The sequence below is a fragment of the Tenrec ecaudatus genome, chromosome 4, assembly GCF_050624435.1.
Source record: "Tenrec ecaudatus isolate mTenEca1 chromosome 4, mTenEca1.hap1, whole genome shotgun sequence".
In the NCBI taxonomy this organism is placed as follows: Eukaryota; Metazoa; Chordata; class Mammalia; order Afrosoricida; family Tenrecidae; genus Tenrec; species Tenrec ecaudatus.
In genome coordinates this window covers 5,887,380-5,911,148 of record NC_134533.1, presented here as the reverse complement: position 1 = coordinate 5,911,148, position 23,769 = coordinate 5,887,380, and the positions used below count along the sequence as shown (strand labels likewise).

Genomic DNA, 23,769 nt, shown 5'->3' with positions numbered 1-23,769 from the left:
GAGAGAGGCCAAGGGGACTCTTTACTGCTAACCCAGGCTTATATACCTTTGGGAGGAATGCAAGCCCCCTAATTACAGGTAAAGACCTACGTCACAGGAAGGGGTTGCACTATAGGTTATACAGCAATGAGATGGGGACAATCTAGGGATAGACACACAATAGGAAGGGGAGGGATTGGGGGCGCACATGTGACAAGAAGGGAGGATCCTAGATCCAGGATGGCAGCCTAACTTTGGATGTCACTGAGCAGGATTGACCTGGTCTCTGGATCTTCATAGAAACCATTATCCGTAGGGTGTAAACCCCACCTACAGGGACCAGACGGATGGTCATGGTCGCAAGCCTTTTGGGAGAAGGAGCCCATTGTCCTGAACAGCAGGGAGTGGGACCAGACAGTAGTCTGGCAGCTGACTGCCTTCAGGGAGGTAACTTGACCATCAATTACCATGAGCTGCAAGCGTGTCCTAAGTCTAACATATGTTTTGGAGAGACAACTTGGGAGAAATTTTTCTGTTTCCTACACCACTTGTCACACTTTGTGGGCTCTTTGCCTCTCTTAGGAACCCAGGTGGCACAGCAGTTAAGCACTCCACCATCCCACCATCCATTCCTCCGCAGAACATGGCTGCCTGCTCCTGTGGAGATCAGAGGCCTGGAAGCCCGAGGGGCCAATTCGCTCCGTCTCACTAGGCGCTGGAATCGACTCAGTGGTGGCCAGTCTCCTGTGCTTGTTTGATGTGTGGCCTCTCTCGATCCGCTCGCTTCTCAGGGCAGAAGTGAGAACTGCCTCCCAGCCTCCCTTGCAGCTAGTAGGCAGTCACGTGGCTATGGAGACGGTCGTGTGACCATGCTCCTCTGCCCATCAGTGGCTTTCAGTGTCTCTGCTCCAGCAGGGAGTAGCTGGGGGAGGCAGGTGGGGTGCAGACCCTGCCTTCTGGCTGGATTTGAGGAGTCAGGGCCCTAGGTTTCGCTGTGTAACTCTGGGAAGTTCCCTGACCTCTCTGGGCCCCAGCGACATAATGGCTTGCCCTGACTCTGGGCTTTGGGCCAGGCTGGCCTGCGTTTGAATTCTGACCGAGCCATACACTGTGAGCCTTAGGACCAGACCCATTCGTCTCTCTGAGCCTCAGTGTCCCTCCCACCCACGTGACTAACAACCAACAATGGAGACCGAGGGGTTCCCACAGCCCCCACCCAGAGGACCTTTGGCTGAGTGCTGAGTGAAGGGTTGGTTGTCTGGTTCATAAAATCCATCCGCAGAAATAATGCACACCCCAGTTTGCAGACGGCTGTGGGAGCAGACAGCCTCATCGTTCCCTCTGGGAGTGGGCTGGTGGATTTGAAACCTTGCCCAGAACAGCACCACCATTTCCAAGTGACAAGCTGACCGAATAACAAAGTCTGCTCCCGCTTCATGCGCTGTGCGCCTCTGCGCAGTTTAATTTTTCCAAAATATGTGTTACCGTGAAGTGCATCCTGGCTCCTGAAAACTGCACAACCATACAAACAAACAAACAAACAAAAGCACTGCCCCCCAACCCCACCCCCAGCGCTGGGGAGAGCAGCGAGAGGCAGAGGAGGTGTCCGTCTGGCAGGAAGACAGAAAGTTTGCACAAATGGACACCATTGCTCGTGACGTGGTCTTGTACGAGCAGCGGCCAGGTCACAGAAATCCCATTTCACAGAGCAGATTCTGGGCGGAAGGCCATGCCCGACTGCTCAAGATCAAAGCCACGGGTCAATGAAGATGACAGCCAGCCTCCTAGCCAGCCCCTCCCCTCTCCTCAACATTTCCTGGTTCCCTTCTCCCCTGCCCCGCCCCCTGCACGGTCACCATTAGGTGACTCGGTTTCTGTCTCTGATCTTCAGAAAGCAGCCCTGGTGGCGTCGTGGTTGCGAGTTGGGCTGCTAACTGCAAGGTCAGCAGTTTGAAACCACCAGCTGCCCCAAGGGAGAAAGATGGGCTGTCTTCTGCAAACAGTTACAGTCTCAGAAACCCACAGGGACAGTTCTACCCAACCCTAGGGGATCGGCATTGGCTCGATGGCAGTGAGTCCAGTGTTGGGATTCGGCACCTCGTAAGACTCCAGGGCTCAGTGGGCAAGGGTGACGTGTACCTCAATCGTGGTGGGGCTCAGGCAGAGGGAAATGGAAGTGATCCCAGGGTGGCAGAGAGAATCCCACCAAGGCGGTGCGGGAGGCTAAGGGGGCACCTCTCCTCCAGTAGCAACAGATCCGTGGAGTTGGCAGGGTCACCAGACCCCAGGCACCCCCGAGGCTTAGAGAGAATGGTGCCCATGCCCTAAGTCACTCAGCCTGTGTGTGGCAGAGCCAGGAACCACACCCAGCTGAGCCTGGGCCCAAATCCCATGCAACTGCCTGTGAACAGGAGAGGTGTATGGGGCTCAGGTGACAGTGGGGGTGAAGACTGTATTTACCACAGGCCAGGGGTCATCGTGGGATTGCTCCCCTGCTCCGTGACTTTCGGGATCCCTATTTTCCTTGGAAGCTTTGTCCCCTATCTGAACCCATGGGAACCAGAGAGCCTGTGATGGTTACACAGTGTCTGTGTGTCCATAGATGATGTCTGCGAGATATTTCAGGCTGGGGGTGGAGTCCAACCTGTCCAGCAGTGGACAGTCCACCTCCTAAGGGGTATGGCCTTTTTTATGAGAGGGGCATGGAGGACTTCTCTTGTCTTCTTGTCTCCTTCCCCTCCCTGCTTGCCTGGGACTCTGTGTCTGCCTCGAGGGGTGGGCCCATGTGGGCCACTGACTCGGAACCAACCTGTCTCCTCCCTGCCACATTCCACCAACCTTGGGCCCACATGATTCTGCCCCCACCGGCCTGTGATCTCCCAGTTTCACCTTTCGGCATCATCGGCCTGCAGCTATGTACATCTGGAAGAGACCCTGGCTAGCACTGCACCTATGAACTTGACTTGAACTGGGCTGGGCTGCCTGCTGGATAGGAAATGACTTCTTGATATGAAGTTCTTCCTTTTGCATTGTGATGGTTACATTGATCACGCCAGCTAGGCCAGTAGGAACGTGTGGGCGGAGTCTAACCAGGTCGCAGCTTGATTGGAAGGCAACGAAATAAATGGCTGTGCCAGGCCTGCACCTGACCCTTTTGCTCCCTGGGGATCGGACCAGAGCTGCTTTAACTCGTTCTCTGCCTCCATCTGTGAGCTACACCACCTTTGGGCAAGCCAACCTGTAGATCCTATGCTAGAGCTTGAGGCTCCTTCAAGACCTGCTTCCGACCCTGCTGGTACGAACATCGCTTGGTGGATCCTGTCGCTGTGCTTGAGTTCGGGATCCCATCAGAGGCTGCTTGGCTAAACTACTGACTGCTACCGACTTGCCCTGCTGCCTGCTGCCTGTGGGCACACTCTGCCTGCCTTGCCTTGCCTGTGGGAGGACTCCACTGTCTATTTCCTGGACCTTGGACCCGGCAGCCCATTTGAGTTGAAGTATATTAACTGTTCCAGGAAAGTAAATTGAACTGAGCCCTCTGTACTGCTGTGTGAACTAATCCATTAGCTGTTATAGTCTTTCTCATGGTACAAACCTATCCTCATAAGCGTCCTGGCTTCGTGCCTCTGGAGAGCCCTGCTTGACACGTGCATGTACACATGCCCTGGTTTTCTTCCTAGTCCAGTGCCTAAGTGTCTTCAACGAGCTGTGTCTTCCATCTCTTGTTTACAGGGCCCACTGGCCAGATTGTGACCCAGTGACCCCAGGATTCTCTGTTCTCTCTCTTGCTTTAGTCCAGTGGCTACCTTGAGGAAGCTTCTTCTCAGGGCAGGGGGGACAGCGAGATTGTCCCGTAGACACAGGCCATGGACCACTCAGTGTAATGGGGTGAAATCACTTCTGGCCCTTCCATCCATGACGTTGGAACTCCCACCAAATGAATGGGTGGGGCCAGGAATATCCAGCGGTTCCCAGGGAAGTGAAAGGACTGTACTTCTTACTCTCCCTCAACCTCACACCGCTTCCCCAGCTCCCCCCAAGGCTCTAAGGAGTGAGGAATCAAGGGAAGCAAGTGTGGGGGCATTGGGAGCAGGGTGGGGAAAGAGGACGGTCGTCATGACCCCCCCACCACCCCCACTTCAGTTAAGTCCAACACCAAGCTCCCCGGCCCCTCTTTGCTGTATGCATTCCATCCAGCCCTGTCCCAGATCTAGACCTTAGGTTCCCCGTCCATCAGAAGATGAGGCCAGACTTAGATCCGGTCAGGCCTGACCTTTCTCTGAAGGTGGAAAACAAGGGGTAACAGATATGGTTGATATGTGTACACCCATCTCCTGCATCACCAATCAATCACTTCTTATGGATTTTACACACAGCATCAGAGCAGACATCACCAATCAATCACTTCTTATGGATTCTACACACAGCATCAGAGCAGACATCACCAATCAATCACTCCTTATGGATTCTACACACAGCATCAGAGCAGACATCATCAATCAATCACTCCTTGTGGATTCTACATACAGCATCAGCATCCTTGTCAACACAGCATGTGAGGCAGACACCACCGTTTGGCTAGACATGGTTTAAGATGAGATCACTTCACATAAGACCCCCTCCAGTTCCCCGAACCAGGCCCGAAGGCAGCTGCTAGGTCTGGGGGTTTACTTAGAGAAGGTGGCACCGAGGTCCTGGCTCATTGCATGGGCGGGTTCCTCATCACCAGGCATGTCCAAGAAGAGGGTCAGATCAAGCGGCTACAGAGCCAGTGGACTTGGGCCTGAAAGGAGACTGGTCCTGCCCAGTCAGGCATCTGACCAGACAAAGCCAGAGGAGTGGGTGTTGATTCTGCTGGGTGGGCCATCTGCCTCCTGGTAGCATGGAAAAAGGGGGAAGAGGGCGATCAGAGAATGGTGCAGCTCTGGGAGTTCAGGGACCAGGTGATGAAGTTCTTTCTCTTCTCGGAATAGGGCGGGTAGCGTAGTTCATGAAGCTTCTCCAGCCCAGGGTAGGCAATCATGCAGGCGCGGTAGTGGGAGAAGGTGTCGAAGGAGAACTTGCCGTGGTACCTGCCCATCCCGCTGTGGCCTGCGAGGACATCACTGGTGAGGGCTGGTGCAGGGAGCCAACCCCCTGCCCCAGCCCTCAGCCCAGGTCAAGAAACCCCCAGGTGGTAGGAGCCTTGAAGAGAGCCGGCCATTCTAAGAACCACTTTACAGGGAGGGAAACTGAGGCCTTAAGAGCTGATGGTCTACTAAGCCAAAAACGGGACAGTATTCAGGGGCAAAATAGACATTCGTGGACCAAGGTAACACAGGTAAGCTCCCAGTAGTAGGGGAGAGGGGTGGGTCAGGGCCGGGGTGAAGAAAGCAGGGACTCACCAATGCCCCCAAATGGCAGAGAGGGCAGCGTCAGGAAGGTAAAACCCTCATTGCCCCCAAAGCTGCCACTGCTACTACATTCCAGCACCTGGTCCACCACCTGGGGGAGGCAAGGGTCCACAGGTCAGGGAGGGAGGCCCCAGAGACGGTAGAAGAGTCGCAGGTCACTCTCTCACCCCCTCTAAGCTCTTTCGACAAGAAAACCTTTCTGCTTGAGCACTGAGCTCTTTCCGACGGCCTGCCTGATGCACGTGGAAGTCAGACAGTGACTAGAGGCTACCAGAGAAGCATGGATGCGCCAGACGGCCAAGAGAACACACACACACATCTGCCTCGGGAGAAGTACAGCCAGAAGGCTCCTCCGAAGCCAGGCTGGTGAGATTTATCATCTCGTGGACACGGGAACAGGAGAGACCAGTCCCCGGAGAAGGACATCGCGTTTGGTCACGTGGAGGGGCAGCGACAAGGAGGAAGGCCCCCAAGGAGATGGATGGGCACCATGGCTGCCACCATGAGCTCAAAGTTGTAAGGGCCCTTGTGAGGATGACACAGGTCTGGGGTCGCTATGGGTCATAACCGACTGGTGACACCTAACCACACAGCACCCGGTAGAGATCAGAAGGGTCGGTAGTGGCACCGCTGGTGACAAGTTTGAACCCACCAGCCACTCCCACTGGAGCAAGATGAGGCTGTCTGCTCCCGTCAAGAGTGACAGTCTCGGAGACCCACAAGAGCAGGTCTACCCTGTCCTGTGGGGTCGCAATGAGTCAGCATCGACTCCATGGCAGTGAGGTTGGCCAATCTGAGACCGTCCTGACAGGCGCAACGAGACGGGCTCCATGGGAGCCCGAGGACACAGTGGGCTTGTGCTCCTGGGGAGCAGGGGAGCATGATGGCGGCTCGGCTCATCGCTGTCACTGAAATGGCTGTGGAGAAACAGCCGCTCGCTCGGGAGTGTTCTGTTTTGTATATTCTCAACACCCGGCACACAAATAAAAGAAATCCGTTAAAAAACAGAAACAAAGACGGGGTCGTGTGTGGGGTGCCCTGGGGGAGAGGCAGGGACCCAAGGGGGTGGCCTGAAGGTGAAAGGGCACTAAGCCAGACTCTGCGCCCCCAGTCTCGCACCAACCTCTGTCCCCTGCCCACTCTTTCCCTGTAGGGTCTTTTCTCCATTTAGAACTAGGGCTCTCTTGGGGCAGGTCCCTCAAAGAGCCAGCCTCACTAGGGGCCCCTGCCAGGTGCTCCCTGAGTGCCTGGGCGCCGGTGGTCCCAGCTGTAGCCAGGGCTCCCTGGCATTGCTCCCTCGGGCTCCTCTCCCCTGCCCCCCCTCAGCGTACCTGACTGTTGTTGGAGAAGGCGTACAGCGCCAGCGGCTTCTCTCGACGGGTGATGAAGTCCACGGCCTCGTCCAGGCCCCGCACGGTCACCAGGGGCAGGATGGGTCCGAAGATCTCCTCCTGCATCACGGGCTCGGTCTCCTGCACGTCCACCAGCACGGTGGGGGCTGCGGCACAGGGCGCGCGTGCGCTCAGCGGGACCCAGACCTCCCCACCCTCCGTGGGGCGTGCACTCAGGGGGCGGGACTGGGGGACTCAGGAGGCCAATGGGGGTGTGGCTGGGGACCCAGTAGAGCTCTAGGGTGGGGAGCATGAGGGACCCAAGCCTGGTTGGGCCCAGAGCAGCTCCAGTGCCAGGGAGACTGACTGTTAGGGACAGCGGGCCCAGGCGGGGGGAGAGGCCTGTCACCCAGAATCACAGGGGCTCCGAGCGGCATCCCGTGAGAACCAGGACCATAGGCTCAGAGGACCCGATGCCTCCACCCCAAGAGCAGGGCCCCCATGCTATGGGCCCTCAGCACAGTGATGCCCGGGACCAGGGGCCAAGTCCAGCATGTCCAGAGCCAGGGGCAGGGTCTGGAGCCGTCGCCACAAACTCTAAAGCACCTTTGCCCCCAGCACCCCGACCCCTGAGGGGCTCACCGATGTAGCGCTCGGTCTCATCGCTCTGACCCCCAATGGCCACGCGCCCACAGCGCAGCAGGCCCTGCAGCCTCTTGAAATGCTTCTGGTTGATGATGCGACCCAGGTCCGGGGAGGCCTTGGGGTCCTCGCCATAGAACTGGGTGATGGCGCTCTGCATGGCCGGCAGCAGGCGCTCCTGCGTCTCGCGGCTGCACAGGACGTAGTCCGGCGCCACGCAGGTCTGGCCCGCGTTCAAGTAGCGGAAGAAGACCACGCGGTTGGCCACGGTCTGCGGGTCGCAGTCGTCATCCACGTAGCAGGGGTTCTTGCCCCCCAGCTCCAGCGTGACAGGGGTCAGGTGCTTGGCCGCGGCGGCCATGATCAACTTGCCCACGCGGGGACTCCCTGTAGACACAGGAGGGGAGCCCACCCCTCTGTGGGCTAGGGCAGCTCCTGCCCCCTGCTCCCTTCTCTCCTCAGCAGTCTCCCACACTCCGGGTCCCTGGCTGCACTCCCACAACACTTGGCTGAGCCCCTGTCACCTGTGAAAAAGATGTAGTCGAATTTGTTCTCCAGCAGGTGCTCTGTCTCCTGGGGCCCGGCCCGCACCACTGCAAAGCAGCTCTGGGAGGGAGAGTGGGTGGATGGACTTAGGTGAGAGGTGGCAGGATCAGGGGGACTCCTCAACTGCTGACCAGGGCCAGACACAGGGACCCGGGGGGCTGCTGAGGGCCCCTCACCTGGTCCAGGTATTGGGGCAGCACTTCAGCCAGGACCTTCTCTGTGCTCTGGCTCTGCTCAGAAGGTTTCAGCACCACGCAGTTCCCTACAAGGGAAGACAGGAGGACAGAGGAGGCTGGAGGGCAGAGACGCAGGAGCACAGAAGGCTGGGGCCTGGGGGGTTGGGGATACAGGACCCCCTGCTCACCTGCGGCCAGGGCGCCCACCAGGGGCACCAGTGTCAGGTTGATGGGGTAGTTCCAGGGGCTGATGATGAGGACGAGGCCCAAGGGCTCCTTCCGGATGAAGCCGGAGTTTAGCTTCGTGAACTGGGGTGCAGGAGGGTTGTGAGATCATGAGGAATACCCCCAAGCCGCCCATGCCCACTGGCTCCAGTGACTCACCAGGTGGTCAGGGGTCCCAGGCTACAGCAGCCAATGCTGGCCCGCTCCCATTCTCCCTGAAGCCCCTCAACCTCAAACCCAACTCAGAGCGACCCTGTAAAACCGAGAACTGCCCCCAGGGTTTCCAAGGCCGCCCATCTTATGGAAGCTGCTCTTTCTCCCGGGGGAGCAGCTGGTGGGATCGAACCGCAGACGTTGCCGTTAGTAGCAGAGTGCATCTGCCAGGGCTCCGGGCTCACCAGGTTGGTGGACACGTGCTCATCCTTCATCCAGCTGAGCAGGTTCTTGATGGCCAAGGTGACCTCGTTCTGGCAAACGATGATCTCCGTTATGTCCGACTCCAACCGGGACTGCGGAGCGGGGGTGGCAGGTCAGCACCGTCGGGGGTGAGAGGAGGGAGGAGGAGGGAAATGCCTTCACCCCTACAGCCTCAGTTTCTGCATCTGTGACCCCGCATCACAGCCCGCACAAGGGCTGTGAGAATCGAAGAGCCCATCGGCGAGTGTGCAGGGCGCACACTGCACTCAGTAAACGGGATCCGACTGAGGAGACAGCCAGTCGCCATGGGGGTGCAGGTCGGGTCCAAGGGGCAGGGATGGAGGGGGCAGATGAGGCAGCCACTTGTGGGAAGGGCAAGATCCCATGGGGAGAATGAGCTGGGAGGGGGCGGAGCAGACAAGCCACACCTCCTGCCACGCCCCTCGGCCACTCTCTGGTAGTGTCCTGGGCCAGGGCCCAGACAGTCCTCCTCGGCCACGCCCCTGGCCACGCCCCTCCCAGTCACGTCACAGGCCACGCCCCTCAGACACTCCCCAGCCACCTTGCCCAGGTCCTCCGCCAGGGCCTCCTGCAGCAGTGTCTTCTTCTCCTCCAGGAAGCGGCCCAGGGCCTCGAGCTGTGAGATCCGGAACTCGGCTTCCTTCGTCCGTCCAGACCTGAAGGTCTCCCGAAGCCGCCGCAGCGTGTCGGAGAAGGGGCCCATCCTGGGGTGAGAGACGGATGGGGGCAGCGTGGGCGTCAGGACTGCGCATCTTCCACGGGCTTCTACACACACACCCTCACATCTGCTCCACGGGGGTTCTCACAGATGACCCCACGAGGGTCAGGCACTGCCCGCGGCCCCTATGCTCAGACGTATCCCCACACACGTGGGCCCCACCACCACACATGCAGACCCATACTGAGGGTCAGTGTCCACTTTGGGGCAGCGATGGCCCTCAAATTGTCCCCAAGGATGGTCTCAGTAGGAGAGAGGGTCTCAGAGAGTGAGTGGGTTCTCCTCCGCGGGCAAAGGTGCCGGGGTGAGAGATGGCAAGGGGCATCCCCAAGGCTGCTGCTGAGCCACAACAGGGTGAGGGTGCAGGAGGGCCCTGGCTGGGTGGCAGGGGTGGTCAGAGGCCCCAGGAGGGGCCAGGAGGGAGAATGCCATGACCAAGACCCAGGGGCAAGGTACCCCCCAAATCTGCCTACTCTGTGTGCATGTATGTGTGTGAAAGTGTGTCTGTTGTCTGTACGTGTCATGTACCTGACTCTCTGTACCTGCTTGTCTGTGTATGCCTGAGTGTATGTCTGTGTGTCCATGCGTTTGTGTGTGTATATGAGTGTCCAGTGTCTGTGTATGTCTGGTCAGTGTGTGTTTTGTGTCTGTGTATCATGATGTCTCTGTAGTCTCTGTGAATGTGTATCAGTGTGTATGTGTGTGGGGGGGGCACTGGGTATGTGCCTGAGTGTGTCTATTGTCTGTGGTGTGAGCCTGTGTATGTTTAAGTACATCTGTATGTGTGAGTGTGTCAGTGCATGCCTGTAACGTATCTCTGTGAGTGCTTATCTGAGTGTGTATCTGGATGGGGGTGTATGTGTCAGGGTATGTCTGTAAAGTGTTTGTGTGTCTGTGAGTGTCTCTAGGGTGTGTCCCTGTGAGTGTAGTTCAGTGCCTGTGTGTGTCTGTGGATATGTGTGTGGCTGGGCATGTGTCTGTGAAGTGTTTCTGTGAGTGTGTGTGTCTGAGTGTTCTTTGAGTGTGTATCAGTGAGCAGGGGTCTGAGTGTGAGTGTGTGGACATGGTTACCCTCAGCGGTCAGTAGCTCCTCCCAGGTCCCTGCTAGTACCTCTCTGCCTTGGGCCCCACTGGCCCCTCCAAGGAGGTCCACCCATTGTGACATGTCCCTGATGCTGGGCCCAGGCAGCTCCTCCCCGAGGTTCCCTCTTTGCATCTGTGGATGGGGGAACAGCACTGCTATAAGCCCACCCTCGGGGACATGGCTTGTGTGCCACTGTACTTGTGTACAGTCCCGGGAAGCAACGGGGTGGGGATGGGGGCTGTGCTCAGGGTGTCCCTAAAAAGGAATGCAGGGAGATGGGATGGAGACCTTGCTTCACTTATCGTCTTGCCCCCCCCCCATGCTCACTGTCCACCCCTCTGTGAGGGGGTGGCGCCATCTCCCTGTCCCAGCTGCTCAGCAGACTGTCCTGCTACCCCTCCCACAGCCAGGCCCCTCGGAGCCCCCACAGAGCATCCCTCCTTGGTGCTGGGCCTGGGGTGGCTGAGTGAAATCCGTGCCAGGTCCAGGTGGGGGCCCTAAAAGCACCTGGGGTCACTTCATCCTAAAGATTTTCAGGGGTGGGCTTTCTGAACCCACCCACCCTTGGTCCTGTTCTCCCTTAGTCCCAGAGCTGGTGCAAACCTAGAGCTCCACCTGGAATGCCAGCCTCAGCCCATGTCCCTCTCCCCCCACTAATCTAGCCTTTCCTCCTGGGCACCCTGCTTTAACTTCTTCCAGGGCTCTTGAGTATCCAGAATATCAGGTCTGAAGGCCTGCACCCTGCAGCCCAATCCAGGCCTGGCATTCAGGCCCAGAGTGGAGACAGGCTGAACTAGAGGACCTAGGATCTTGTCCCAATTCCATCACCACGTTTCCAGGTGAGACAGGGCGACAGGGAACCTTAGCTCTTTCTTGACAGTCACTGTGACCTCACTTGTGCATACCTGGGATGCCCAGGGTCACCTTAGGCTCAACTTGTTCCAGGCTGGTTCCCAGGCCCAGGGGAGTGGGATCTGAGGCGCACAAGGCAGACCTTCTAGCCGGCCGTGATGGCAATGACACCGAACCTAAAGGGAAATGAGCTAGCTGCGGGAGAAGCTGTCCTTTTCAAAGAGTGTCGGCGGCGCAGGTCAATCAGCCAAGCCTCCAGGAGAAGCGAGCTGGGGCCTCCACCAGAGCATGGGCCAGGACCACGGAGGGTGGGTTGGAAAGACCCGGGACTTGGCCCCCGCTGCAGGAAGGGAAATCATTGGGCACAGAAATGCCACTGGAGGTTCAGCAGTACAGAAGTTCTGTTGGCAAACGCTACCCAGCAGGGAGCTAGGGAGCGCGCTTGCTTCAAGCTCCACCCAGCAGAGCCTGGGAGGCTAGGCTCAGACCTAACTCAACACAGGGATCCTTAAGCGCTAGCCATACCTGTCCCCCAGCTTCCCAGCAAGAGGGCAGGACCTAACGGGACTTGCAAAAGGCCAGTCTTTGTTCTTGCTGCAGGTTAAGTTTAGCCAACCAAGAAAAAGGTTCAAGAACTCCCACAGCCGTCTGTTGAAACCAAAATCAGGAGCCTCTGATTGAAAAAGCAGCACAGCTTGTGTTCAGGGAAATTTACCCTGTGTACTCGAGGCATTCCTATGGATACTGGAGTTATTAATCAAAGTTACGAAGGAAAGCTAAAAGCTGTAGTCAAACCAGAAATGATTAAACCTGGCATTCGGATTCTGCTGCCTACAAGAACTACTGGACCTTTATTAGGAAGGTCCAACCTAAATTCCCAAGGTGTTCATAGTGTTACTGGAGCTATTCAGCGGGATCATGAAGGAGAAATCAGGGCAGTGGTTAAATCCGAAGTACCGTGGTTTCTCCAAAAGGAAGATCGCTTAAGTCAATTCCTTTTGTCCCCTTACACACCTACGGTTAAGTGTATGCCATCAGGGGAGAGCACCTGAGAAGCCTGACGACCATAGCAAGGGGTCTTTTGGAACAGCTGTTGTGGAGAAGCAGCAGCATCCTCCCTTGCAATTAGAAATTGAAGGAAAGGGGTTTTTAAATTCTGGATATGGAGATCACTCCCTTAAGACGTCAATGATGGCCTAAGACCTGCCCACTGACTCCCCCCAAATCCAGCATGGAGGGCGTAAAAGAAGCTAACCAAGAGAGACTAGCTCTACATTGTAAAATCCTGCAGTGTACGAGGCCTGGAGGGCAATACGGCTTAATTAAGGCGATAACCGTACTTATAAACTTGTGGAGAAAAGATCTGTTTGATAAGTTAGGTCAAAAACAGCTGAACAAGTTTATTGAGAATTTTTCAGGCTTTCCTTATCCTGTGTATGTCAGAAGAACGCAACAGCCCAGTCGGATGTCTGCCTTTTGCTACAGGCAACTCTCCTGACTCTCTGCAGCAGGAGCAGAAATGAACATGACAGCGAAATCGAACGGGTTTAACAGGCTTAAAATCAAGCAAATAGGCCGAGTTTACTTACAGTGCCTTAACATCTCCATTATTAAAACAAAAGGGGGAGATGAAGAGAAATGACGTTTAATAAGCCTCGTGTTAACAATTCTTTTTAACAATTTTTTTCTCCCTACTAAAACTTTCTAACAAAATTAAGGCAGATAAGCACGTTTTCACCTCTACAGAGAAAGCTGATCCTGAGAAGAGCCAGGATGACAATCGCGTTTGGGATCCCGTCTGCCCATCACCGGGAGGAAGGCCTATTCACGTCGGTTTTAGCGGAAGAAAGCAGGCGGCCTCCCCTTAGGAGGATGCAGCACGTGTGGAGACGGATGAAGGACAAGGAAAAGATGAAGCAAACACCCCATCTTAGCCATGCTTCTGTTTCCAGGTTGCTAGCAGCCCAAAGGGACGGGCTGTTTGGTTCCAAGTGGATTTCTCTTCGGCCAGCAAGGCCCAGAAGAAAAGCTTATGCCGTGACCTGAGAGTTGAGAAAACAGCCCAGAGACCTTTGTGGTGTTGCGACGTTCCCAAAACATCAAGAAGACCTGGCAGGTCCAGGAGAATGGCCGCACTGCCTGCTGAGACGTTTCTGCCACGGCTGCTGCTGGACTCGATCGTAGCGGAACGTTTTATGCAATAGGGACCAACTATTACAACACTGTTCACTTGCCGAGAGATCAAGATGATGGACTTTGAACATTAGTTAATGGCTAAGACGGACTAGAACACTGCAAATTTGTGTCACCCTTTATTCATCCAGTGTAACCTCACCTCATTAGGTTGGAGTTAGAAATCAGGGGCAGGGGCTTAAGAGGAACTTTTCTCTACAGGCGTGACTCAGGTACAGAGGGCAGTTTTCCATACATTTAAGGGGGGTTAAAGTCACCCCTTAGTGCTGACATCACTAAACAATTGGTAGCTAGTTTGGAGGGACTTGACCCACGTGCCTGGGTTCAAAGCATCTCGAGTAACCTGGGTGCCAGCCTGAGTGTGCCCTTCATCGTCCCAACCTCTGTCCGTGCGATCCCAGGCCACTTCCATAGGAAGCTAAGGCATATGGAAGAAACCACGGAGCCTCAAGGGTGCTTTTGAATTTTATACATAAAGCAAAAGCGGGAATTGTGGGAAACAGAGATGGGGGAGAGAGTGTACACGGATGAATCCCCTATGCTCACATATTAGGGAGCCTGGCAGGCCGGGCGTCTGGGGTGGAGGGAGGCCTTCACCCTGTGAGCTGGAGGTGAGTCCCAATCACATTCTCATAATTAATGTTGCTCCCCACTATGTCCTCCCATAGTAGAGCTACTTTAAAGTTGCCCCTGACAAGCCCTAGCGGCAGCGTTAACTGTAGGAGCAGACGCGTGCTCTTGCTCCCTAGGCTCTGAGGACAGCCACCCCCCAGACCTGCCCCAGCACCGTCTTAGGTCACTCCTCCAATGAACTCAGGGACCTTTGGGGTTAGGGTACAGCCCACTTTGTTATGTATCTGGTTACTTGTAATTAGGGGGGGGAGGGGGGGCTTGCACATGCCTAGAGTATAAGCCTTTGTTGGAAATATATTCTCTCTCTCTGGGACCTGGCTCCTGAAGTCATGACTACTGAGGTGAGCCCTTGCACGCTTTGTCTTGTCTGATGTCTCTTTACTGTACCCCTCAGTTACACAGCTGCCCTTGGACCCATTTGGTTGTGGAGGCTGGTCTCCCACAGACCAGTTTGTGCAAAGGCCTAGACGCTGCTGGGCAGGCCCTGGCATGGAGGAGCTGGCATTTCGTTTTCTGGAGTGGCGGCACACAGGCTGGGAGCCAAGAGATGCATCATCTCCTTCAGGCCCCAGGGATATTCTCATTTCCCCATGGTTTCGATAAGGAACCCTGGTGGTGAAGTGGCTACTGGTTGGGCCATTCACCTCAAGGTCAGCAGTTTGAAACCTACAGATACTCCTCAGGAGAAGGATGAGGCTTTCTACTCCCATAAAGAGCTGTCATCTCAGAAACCTGTAAGGGCAGTTATACGCTGTCCTGTAGGGTCCCTGTGAGTAGGAATCGACTTGCAGGCAGTGAGTTTGCTTTTGATCCCATGGATCGAGGAACTGAGGCGCTGCTGACCCACCCTCCTCGTGCCTGAAACACGGCAGTTCCAAATGTGGTCTACAACATCCGACGATTATATAGCCAAGGGTTGTAGGTTAGGAGCCAGCCCTGGGTCGGTCCCAGAAATGCAGGGGGGCGGGGGGGGCTCACCATAAGAAAGTCAACCGATGTAATACCCACATGAACAAATAAAAGAATGAGGTGTCAACTACGTCCACGTGGAAGAAGCACACCTGTCTGTGTGACCCAAGGATGATAAATGATAAAATCCACAGGGGGTCATGGTACCAGAGCTTAAATCGTGAACGCCTGGTAGTAGAAGGTTATGGATGACAATGAAAGCCCCCACCAATCCATTTCCAGCATCCACACATGAATTAAGCCTTCAGTGACCCCCTGGACCACAGTCAAGGGGTGCGAACAGCTTTATTATTAGAGAGTGCATTAACAAGTGGGTTAATACAGAAGCAATTAGGTTAAAACTTAACATCTTATGGAGGACCTGATGCAAAGGGTTTAAGTGGAGAGCAAATGCTTCGAAAATGATTAGGGCAAAGAATGTACGGATGTGCTTTATACAATTGATGTATGTATATGTATGGATTGTGATAAGAGTTGTGTGAGCCCTAATAAAATGTTAAAAAAAAGAAATTAATTATCCAGAAAGACCCTAAAGCTCAAAAAGATTAAACGACTCTGTTTAATCACACAGGACAAGGAGTCCATGCAAATAAAATAAGGCAAAGAAAGAAAAAAAACTTAACATCTTATGACTTGATATCTCTCTCTCTCTCTCTCTCTCTCTCTCTCTCTCTCTGTCTCTCTCATATTTGGAGAGGAAATGAAACACTTGCCTTGCTTGCAATAAACTTGAGAGGTCTGTTAGCTATCCACCTGGAAACTTCCAATAGGTAGTTATCTGGAGTTCAGAGAAGCTTACTAGACTGCATTAAATCTGAGAGTCATTGGCTGAGAGATTTTTTAAACTTGATCTCGCATTTAAAAGGCGTTCCAGTTTTTAATATTTTCTGCTTTCTTTTCTTTCTGCTTTCGTTTCAATTGAGCTTTTCTCGGTTCTATTTTGTTATGTTGGATTTTGGTTTGTTTTCTCTTATTTTGCATGCTTTTCTGTACATAAAATCCAAAGGAGGTCAATCTACAGAGACAGTAACTGGATTAATGGGTTCGTGAGAGTGTGGCAGGGAGGGTGGGGGAAAATGGGGAGTTAATAACAATGAGGACAAGAAAGAACAAACTGCTCTAATATTGCTGGTGATGATCATGTCATTCTTCTTAATGGGATTGGACAGTTGAATTGTGTGACACATGAGTTACATACTGTTGAATAAATAAGGGGAAAAGAAACACACACAGATGATCCTCTCAACTGATACAGAGAAGGTGTTTTGAAAGAAAAAAACATTTCCTTGTAAGAACACAGCAAACTAGAAAGCGAAGGGCGAGCCTCATCAGGATAACGAGTCTTGGTGGAAACCCTTGTCCTACTCTGGGATCTGGAGCAAGAAGGCCTGCTTTCCCCAATGCTATTCATCATCGTCTGCTGGAAGCCAGAGCAACCAGGCAAGAAAACGAAATGCAAGGCATCCGAGTTCAGAAGGAAGAAGTCAACCTCTCCCTGGGCGGCCGATTTGAGCCTGTATGTTGGAAAGCCTCCAGACTCTACCAGAAAGCAGCTAGAGCAAATACACAGCATCAGCACAAATTTGCAAGAGCCAGTTGCAGTCTTACGCACCAGCAATGAACACCGCCAACGAGGAAATCTGGACCACAATGCCGCATACAGCAGCATCTCGGGAAGTACAGTAGCTAAGGATAAACGCGTGAGATGAGGGACTTGTCCACTGGAAACTTCAAAATATTGCCCCAGACGTAAATTGAGGCCAAACTAAATGGAAAGACATCCAGTGTTCGTGGATTGTAAGATTGAATGTGGTTACGATGTCAGCTTTGCCTTTGGGAAAACTACCTATTCTCCTGCCAAAGCTTCAGTGACCTTTCCATCCCGCCCCCATCCACACCCCCACCCGCGGAAGTGGAGCGGATCCTCAATTCATGTAGAATGACAAGAGATGCTGAGTAGCCAAAACAATACTGGAAATGAAAAAGCAAAGCCCAAAGACTCATAGTTCCAGGTTCAACACGTACACAGCTACAATAATCAAAACGCCATGGAACTACCCTGAGGGTGAGTAGACCAAAATGGGATACAATTTAGAGTCTAGAAATAAACCCATACGTCTATGGCCAGCTGAGCTTTCCCTGGGGTGCCAAGGCCTTTCCACTGGAAAAGAATCGTCTCCCGGACAAATGGTGCTGGGCCACCTGGATCCCCCCCACGCCAAAGGACGGAGTTGGACGCCTGCCTCGCACGATATACGAAAATTGACTCAAAACAGCCTCCGTGGAAGAACTAAAGCCATAACATCCTGAGACAAAACAGCATGCACCTGCAGCGCCCTTCGATCTGGCGATGATGAGTTGTTGGACAGGACACCACAATAATGCTCAACGACGAGAAAAAATGATTAGGGCAAAGACTGTACAGATGTGCTTTATACAATTGATGTATGTATTAGTATGAACCGTGATAAGAATTGTATGAGCCCCAATAAATTGTTAAAAAAAAATAATGCTCAACGAAAGGGAGACAAACAAAGCAGGCATGCTGGACGTCAGCCAAATCTAAAATGTGCTGCGCGTTAGAAGACGTGATCCAGCAAGAGAGAAGACCCGGAGCCTACAGAACAGGAAAATACTGGGAGACCAAATGTCTGCTGGGAGTTTAATATGCAGATTAAAAGAAAAAGGCTTACTGCCCAACAGAGAAAACAGCGCAACGCAAACCCTGAGCCAAAGAGCTTCAATAGCCATTTCTCTAAGGAAGGCATCTGAAGACCACCGAGCACCTGCGAGGGGTGCTCCGGTCCACGAGTGATGAGGGAATTTCCATCAAAACCACGATGAGACACCACTTCACACCTCCTGCTGGAGAGGCACACTCATCAATGCCTGGCAGTTTGGAAGACAGCTCCCCGGCCAACTGATGGGAGGTGGCCCGATCATGTTCTGATGCAAAGACAAGTGTCGCAACAGGAGACATGTTCTCACTCGTTACGAGAGCAGGTGTTCCGGGGGAAGGCAAACTTTACTGTACGATCGCATTCCTATCACACGCACGTGAAATTTTGCTGAGGCTAATTTAAACATCGTGGCAGCTGGACACAGACAGGCAAGTATCAGGAAGTCGAGCCGGGTTCAGAAGATGTAGAATGAGGGGTACCGGTGCTGATAGCAGGCAGATGGTGACTGGAAGCAGCAAAGAGCCGTCAGGTGTGTGCCTGTGTTTCACGGACTGTGCCCAGGCCTAAACAAATTAGGGAGAGCATTGTGAGAATGGGGATCTCAGCACACGTGGCTGTGCTCATGCGGGGCCTGGGCACAGACCTGAGGTGGTCCCTTGAACAGAACAAGGGGCTCACGTGTGGTTGAGGGAGTTTCTTGTGCCAACCTGGCCGATAAACACATGTGGGGTTGATTGAAGGGTGGAGGGATAAATGGCTCGGTGAACCTCCCCTTTTGAGGTCTTGGGTCTCTTGCTTTGTGATGGTAGAACCAGGGTGCAGCTGCCTTAGCCAGTTCCCTGCTTCAGCTGGCAAAGTTCACTTCCTGCAAGACATCCCTGAGGAGAAGCCACATGGACCTACCCTGATGCAGCCCTGAGTGCTGGAGCAGCCGTGGGGAGACCCCTGGCAGCACTGAGATGCTTACACATTCACTGACACGGCTTTCCTCCTGCAGTTGGCATCATAGTGTGTGTTTTGTGAGATGGAGGAAGACTTTGTGGATCGGTGTCAGACATATGGGCTAATGTTGGGCGTGTGGGCTTGGGTAGCACTGGGTTGGGATGTTTTCTTGATGTGCACTTACCCTTTATATAAAACTCTCTCTTATACTTGAGTTTCTGTGACAAGAAGGGAGGATCCTACATTCAGGATGGCAGCCTAACTTTGGATGTCACTGGGCTGTTTTGACCTGTTCTCTGGCTCACTATAGAGATCATTATCAGCAGGGTGTAAACCCCACCTACAGGGACCAGACTGAAGGCCCCAAGCCTTTAGGGAGAAGTAGCCCATTGTCCTTAACAGCAGGGAGTGGTCCCTATCTGTGGTGGGACCAGTCAGTAGTCTGGCAACTGACTGCCTTCCCGGAGGATGTCTCTAAGCACCTGACCTCCCACCACCTGCTGGCAAACAGCCTCTAATGTTTGGCAAATCTTTGGGGGAGACAAAGCTGGGGGAAAGTCTCTTTATAATCTCACAGCCCAATAAGCAACATCCTAATAATGGAGAAAATATGGAAGTGGTCAGCGATTCCATCCCCCTTGAATCTACCGTCACATCCACAGAAGCAGCGGCCAAGAAACCAAAGGAAGCATCGCGCTGGGCAAGCTGGCTACAAAGACGCTCTGAAATGGCTCAAAAGCAAAGATACTCCCCCTCCAGGTGTGCCTGACCCAAGCCGTGGTACTTTCAGTCACCTCACAGGCACGCAAAGGTCGGCGGTGAGCGAGGGAAGCAGAGAAGGATGTCGGTGAATGAGGGTGTTGGTGAGGAAGACCGATAAACCTAGGACCGCCAGAAGGAGGCGGAATCTGCTGGGAGAAGTGGAGCAGAAGCTCCTCAGAAGTGCATTGGGTATCTTATCAGGAGGGTCAAGTGACCCAATAAGCAACATCCTAATAATGGAGAAAATAATGGAGTCGTCAAGGATTCCGTTGTACTTGGTAAAGCTGAAAAACAAACAAACAAACAGTAAGGTCATCCACAAGATGACATGCCCCAGTGCCTGGACCATGGGCTCAAATGTGGCGCGGGGCTTCGCAATGCTTTGTTCAGCTGTCCGTGGACTTGACAGCACCTCACACCCAACATGGCGCCTGTTATGAGAAAGACAAACAGCAGGTGTTGGTGAGAATGTGGAGAAATGGGAACCATCCTCTGGCCCGTTGCTGGTGCCTCACGCAGTTAAGCATCAAGTTATCGTCTGCCCCGGCAACTCCACGCCTGGGCACACACCTTGAAGAACTCCAAGCAGAGGCTCAGATCAGTAGCTGTCCCCCACTCTCCAGAGCAGCACCGTTCCTAGCGCTGTAAGGGAAGCAGCTTCCGACCCCGTCAGGAGATGACAAGATGAACAGAGTTTGGTGTGGGCAAGGGAGCTTCGACAAGTGTGGGGACACTGGAATCGAAAGACAATGGGAATTTCCCAGAGACTTCTTGAAGCTCCTTTGTACATACCACGAGATATTATTCGGACGTTCTAAAAAATATTTTTTAAGCACAAGCAACATTCTGATAAGAGCGACAACACCGCTGAACCTCAAAGCCACATTGCCACAAGAAATCAGGTGCAAAAGGATGTGTGTTGCATGGTCCTGCTGACAAAGACTGTCTGCAAATCCCTCAAAAGCAAGCTCGCTGCCATGAGTCGCTGCCGGCGCACAGTGACAGGGTACAACTGCCCCTGTGAGCGTCCGAAGACGGAGACGATTTATTGGAGTAGAAGAGCCCATCTTTCTCCAGAGGAGAGGCTGGTAGATGGAACTGCTGACCTTGCAGAGGGACACCCAACTCAACACCACGGCACCACAGGCCTCCTGTGGACTCACCAAAACCACAGCAAAACCCAACCAGAGGTCGGCAGGGGAGATCCCATACAAGACCCCCGCCTCCTCTGCCACCCCGTCCCGCCCCGCCCCTGCCCCGTGAGTTTCATAGCGGAATGGTGCACTCCCAGGGAATTTCACGAGCTGCTCTTTCTAACATAGATCACCAGATCTTTCTTCCAAGGCACCCCTGGCAGGCCTTGAACCGCCAACATTTGGATTAGAGACAAGCGTGTTAACCGTTTCTAGCAGGGGGTGGAGTTTCTGTTTGGGAGGGGTGAAAACGGGTGGGGGTGGGGACAGACAGAGGGGAAGGTTGGGTAAGGTGATGTTCCTCATGCCACTGCCAAGCTGGGCACATGGAAAATGTCCACGTGGCAAATATTTGGTTGTGTGTGTGTTTATGGTGGTTTAGATAAGGATAGATGAGAAGGCTAGGGTCATTGTGACAAGAGCATTTGGGTGTGGGGGTGTGGCTTGCCCATGGAGCGGAGAGTTGGGACGCAGAGAAGCTGACCCTGTAGCAGGGCCGACCCACAGGATGGAAGGTGGAGGTGGCAGTCAGGGCAAGGGGGCATTTCTTTGTAAGATTGGTAGTTAGAAAAGGGGGTGGGGGAGAAAACCCAAGGTCTGGTTAATGTTCCCACCCAGCACTGCTCCATCCTGCCAGCCCATCCACCCAACGTTAAAGTGTCTGTCTCCATCTCTGGCCTTCTCAAGTGCTCTGTGATGAGATGGAAATGTTTCCTGGGCCAGAAATAAACCATGAATACCATTCTTCAGCCTGAATCCAAAGACTGGGCTCTCGCTACTTCTGTTCCCCAAGAGGTCACGTTACTGCCTCCATTCCCCTCCCGCCCCCAGCACAGGTCCCAGAACACTGGCTGCTCCTTCTCTGCTCACCATGTCAGCCTGAGGGCTCCTCCAGGAGGCTGAGATTGGGCCCCCTCCCAATTCCAGGTTCAGGACAGGGCCAGCCACATGATGTGTGTGTGTGGGGGGGTGTGGATGTGGGTGCCAGCTCCCAGGGACCCAGGATGCTCTGGGAGCGTGTGGTCTGCACAGGTTCAGAAGGTGAGGCTCCGAGGGGAACCGGCGTGAGGTCTTGGTCACAGTCAAACTTGAGCCCAGGGATCTGTTAGGCAGATAGGCAGGGATGGGATGCCCATTGACGCATGCCCAAGAGAGCCAAGCACAAGAACAAAGGGCAGCGCACTGCACACGCTCAGAGGCCTAGGTTGTCCCGCGGTGGGCACTGCGATAGTTTATTGTGCCAGCCTGGCCGATAAACACAAGTAGGATTAACTGAAGGGCAGAGGGATAAATGGCTCAGTGAGCCTCACCTTGGTTGTTCTGTGCCTCAGTTTAAAGGGGTACACTACCTGTGGGATGCCTATCCTGTGGACTGTGTCGCTGTAAGCTGAGGTCCCTTTAAGCCCACACGATTGGAATGTTCGTCTCTGGAGCTGGGGACCGACAGTTGATGACAGTTGGGGACCTGCCTTGCTGTTTGCTGCCTGGGTATATATAGCCCAGCTCTCTCTACAGAAGGGGACTGGCAACTGGCAGCTCTCAAATCTTAAAGAACTGCTAGTGTCTCACTGCTTTATAATTTAACTGTTAATTTCTTGTATTATCTATCTGTATATAATTTAACGGTTCATTTCTTGAATTATATATCTATCTTTATAAATATATTTATATATAATTACTAGCAATCTGGTTTGTCTCTCTAGAGAACCCTGTCCAACACAGGCACAGATGGGTGTGAAACCTGGATCGGCCCACCTGGGCCAGATGATTGCAATCCAGCCAATGGGGTCGACCTGGGGGTCGTTCACCACGCCTCCCCCAGGAATCCTTGAAAAGGCAGGAGGCCAGAGGGAGAGAGGTCTCTTTTGGAGGAGAACTTGGGAGAGAGATCTTTGCATGACCCCGAGCAGTCTCTGCCAGGCTGCATGGTCTGGAGGAATCCTATGGGGGCCGCGTAAAACCTGAAACTTCTTTTAACTCTCATTAAACTCACTTGGATCACAAGCCAGGCTTCGGTGTAAATTCTTTCTCATGCGGAGCCAAGGACTGAGGTGTAACTCTATCCCCGGAGAGATCTTACAGATCTGCCTCCCAGCCTAGAGCCCCACAGCCTGGCCCTTGACCTAGAGACCAGGGCTCCAGCCCAAGACCCTGCACACCTTCCCCCAGGGAACCCATTCAGATGAGTTTCAGCACATCCAAGTTTCAGCTCCCAGGTCTGCCCCACAGCACCCTTCATGGGACTAACCCCTCTTTTCAAAGCTTCAGCAAAGAAGACACAAGCTTGTTTGTGCTTGCTAACAATGTCCGGCCAGGCTGGTCGGTAAGCACAAGCAAGCCTCTGCTGAGCTCACTTAGTGTGCCATCGGCCCAGCATGTCCCCTTCTCCCCAGCCCTTGGCCCGTGGTCCCACATACCCTGGTGTGGGCTCCGGCCCTGAAGTCTTCACAGGGACCTGGTCCCCTTCCCCGGACATCCTCTAACCGAGTGTGGATCTGCTCTGAGCTCCGGGCTCCCCCCACGCTCCTCAGCCTTCTTCCCAGAAGCATAAGAGCTCGGTCACCCCTCCCTGCATCCCTCCCTCCCCCTTGAGGGCCTCTGTGGCAACACCCAGGTGGGGGTGACTTCACAGATGTGCATCTAGGAACACCCACCCCCTCCTACCAAACCAGGTATCTCCTGCCCTCCAGGCCCCGCCCCCTCCCTCCCTCCCTCCTTCCTTCAAAGCTGGCCTGGGAACAGGTTGGCCCACTCCTGCTGGCTGGCTGCCTGAGGCTGCTTCTGCCAGCCTGCTGGGAGGGGTCCCCAGGATACAGGGACTTTGGAGGGGGCTGCAGGGGTGTAGATTGTCCTGGGGGACACTGTCAGAGGGGGTGGCACCAAGTGTTTCACTGGGGAGAGATAAAGGGTACAAATATCTCTGTAGTACAACAGAAACATTCTTGCTAGCCCAGTCTCGGCCAGAGCTGCAGTTCTGTGCCCACTTCCTGTGCCTGTGAATGTGCACAGGAA

General features: G+C 54.0%; 1 protein-coding gene across 3 annotated transcripts; it reads right to left on the bottom strand.

Annotated features, from left to right (window-relative positions):
• Positions 1-4,534: 4,534 nt before the first annotated feature.
• Positions 4,535-23,293, bottom strand: ALDH3B2 (aldehyde dehydrogenase 3 family member B2). 3 transcript variants are annotated; one of them, XM_075547981.1, is made up of 9 exons: positions 23,175-23,293; positions 9,272-9,434; positions 8,256-8,376; positions 8,068-8,153; positions 7,870-7,951; positions 7,346-7,732; positions 6,704-6,870; positions 5,364-5,463; positions 4,535-5,070 (listed from the first exon to the last, which is right to left on the bottom strand). In XM_075547981.1, exons 1-9 carry the CDS (start codon positions 23,231-23,233, stop codon positions 4,886-4,888), a joined length of 1,350 nt encoding a protein of 449 aa, XP_075404096.1. In that variant the 5' UTR covers positions 23,234-23,293; the 3' UTR covers positions 4,535-4,885. The 3 variants fall into 3 exon arrangements, with proteins under 3 accessions (XP_075404096.1, XP_075404095.1, XP_075404097.1); XM_075547980.1 differs by lacking the exons at positions 9,272-9,434; positions 23,175-23,293 and adding an exon at positions 8,691-8,735; XM_075547982.1 differs by lacking the exons at positions 5,364-5,463; positions 9,272-9,434; positions 23,175-23,293 and adding an exon at positions 8,691-8,720 and having other exon boundaries at positions 4,895-5,070.
• Between the last annotated feature and the right edge of the window lie 476 nt (positions 23,294-23,769).

Bases quoted from the DNA above. Each gene is read 5' to 3' on its own strand.
- ALDH3B2 (XM_075547981.1), bottom strand. From the start codon at position 23,233: ATGTCCGGGGAAGGGGACCAGGTCCCTGTGAAGACTTCAGGGCCGGAG. The intron at 9,435-23,174 runs GTATGTGGGACC...CTCTCACCCCAG, and splicing joins GGGCCGGAGCCCACACCAGG to GATGGGCCCCTTCTCCGACA. The intron at 6,871-7,345 runs GTGAGCCCCTCA...CCTGTGCCGCAG, and splicing joins TGAGACCGAGCGCTACATCG to CCCCCACCGTGCTGGTGGAC.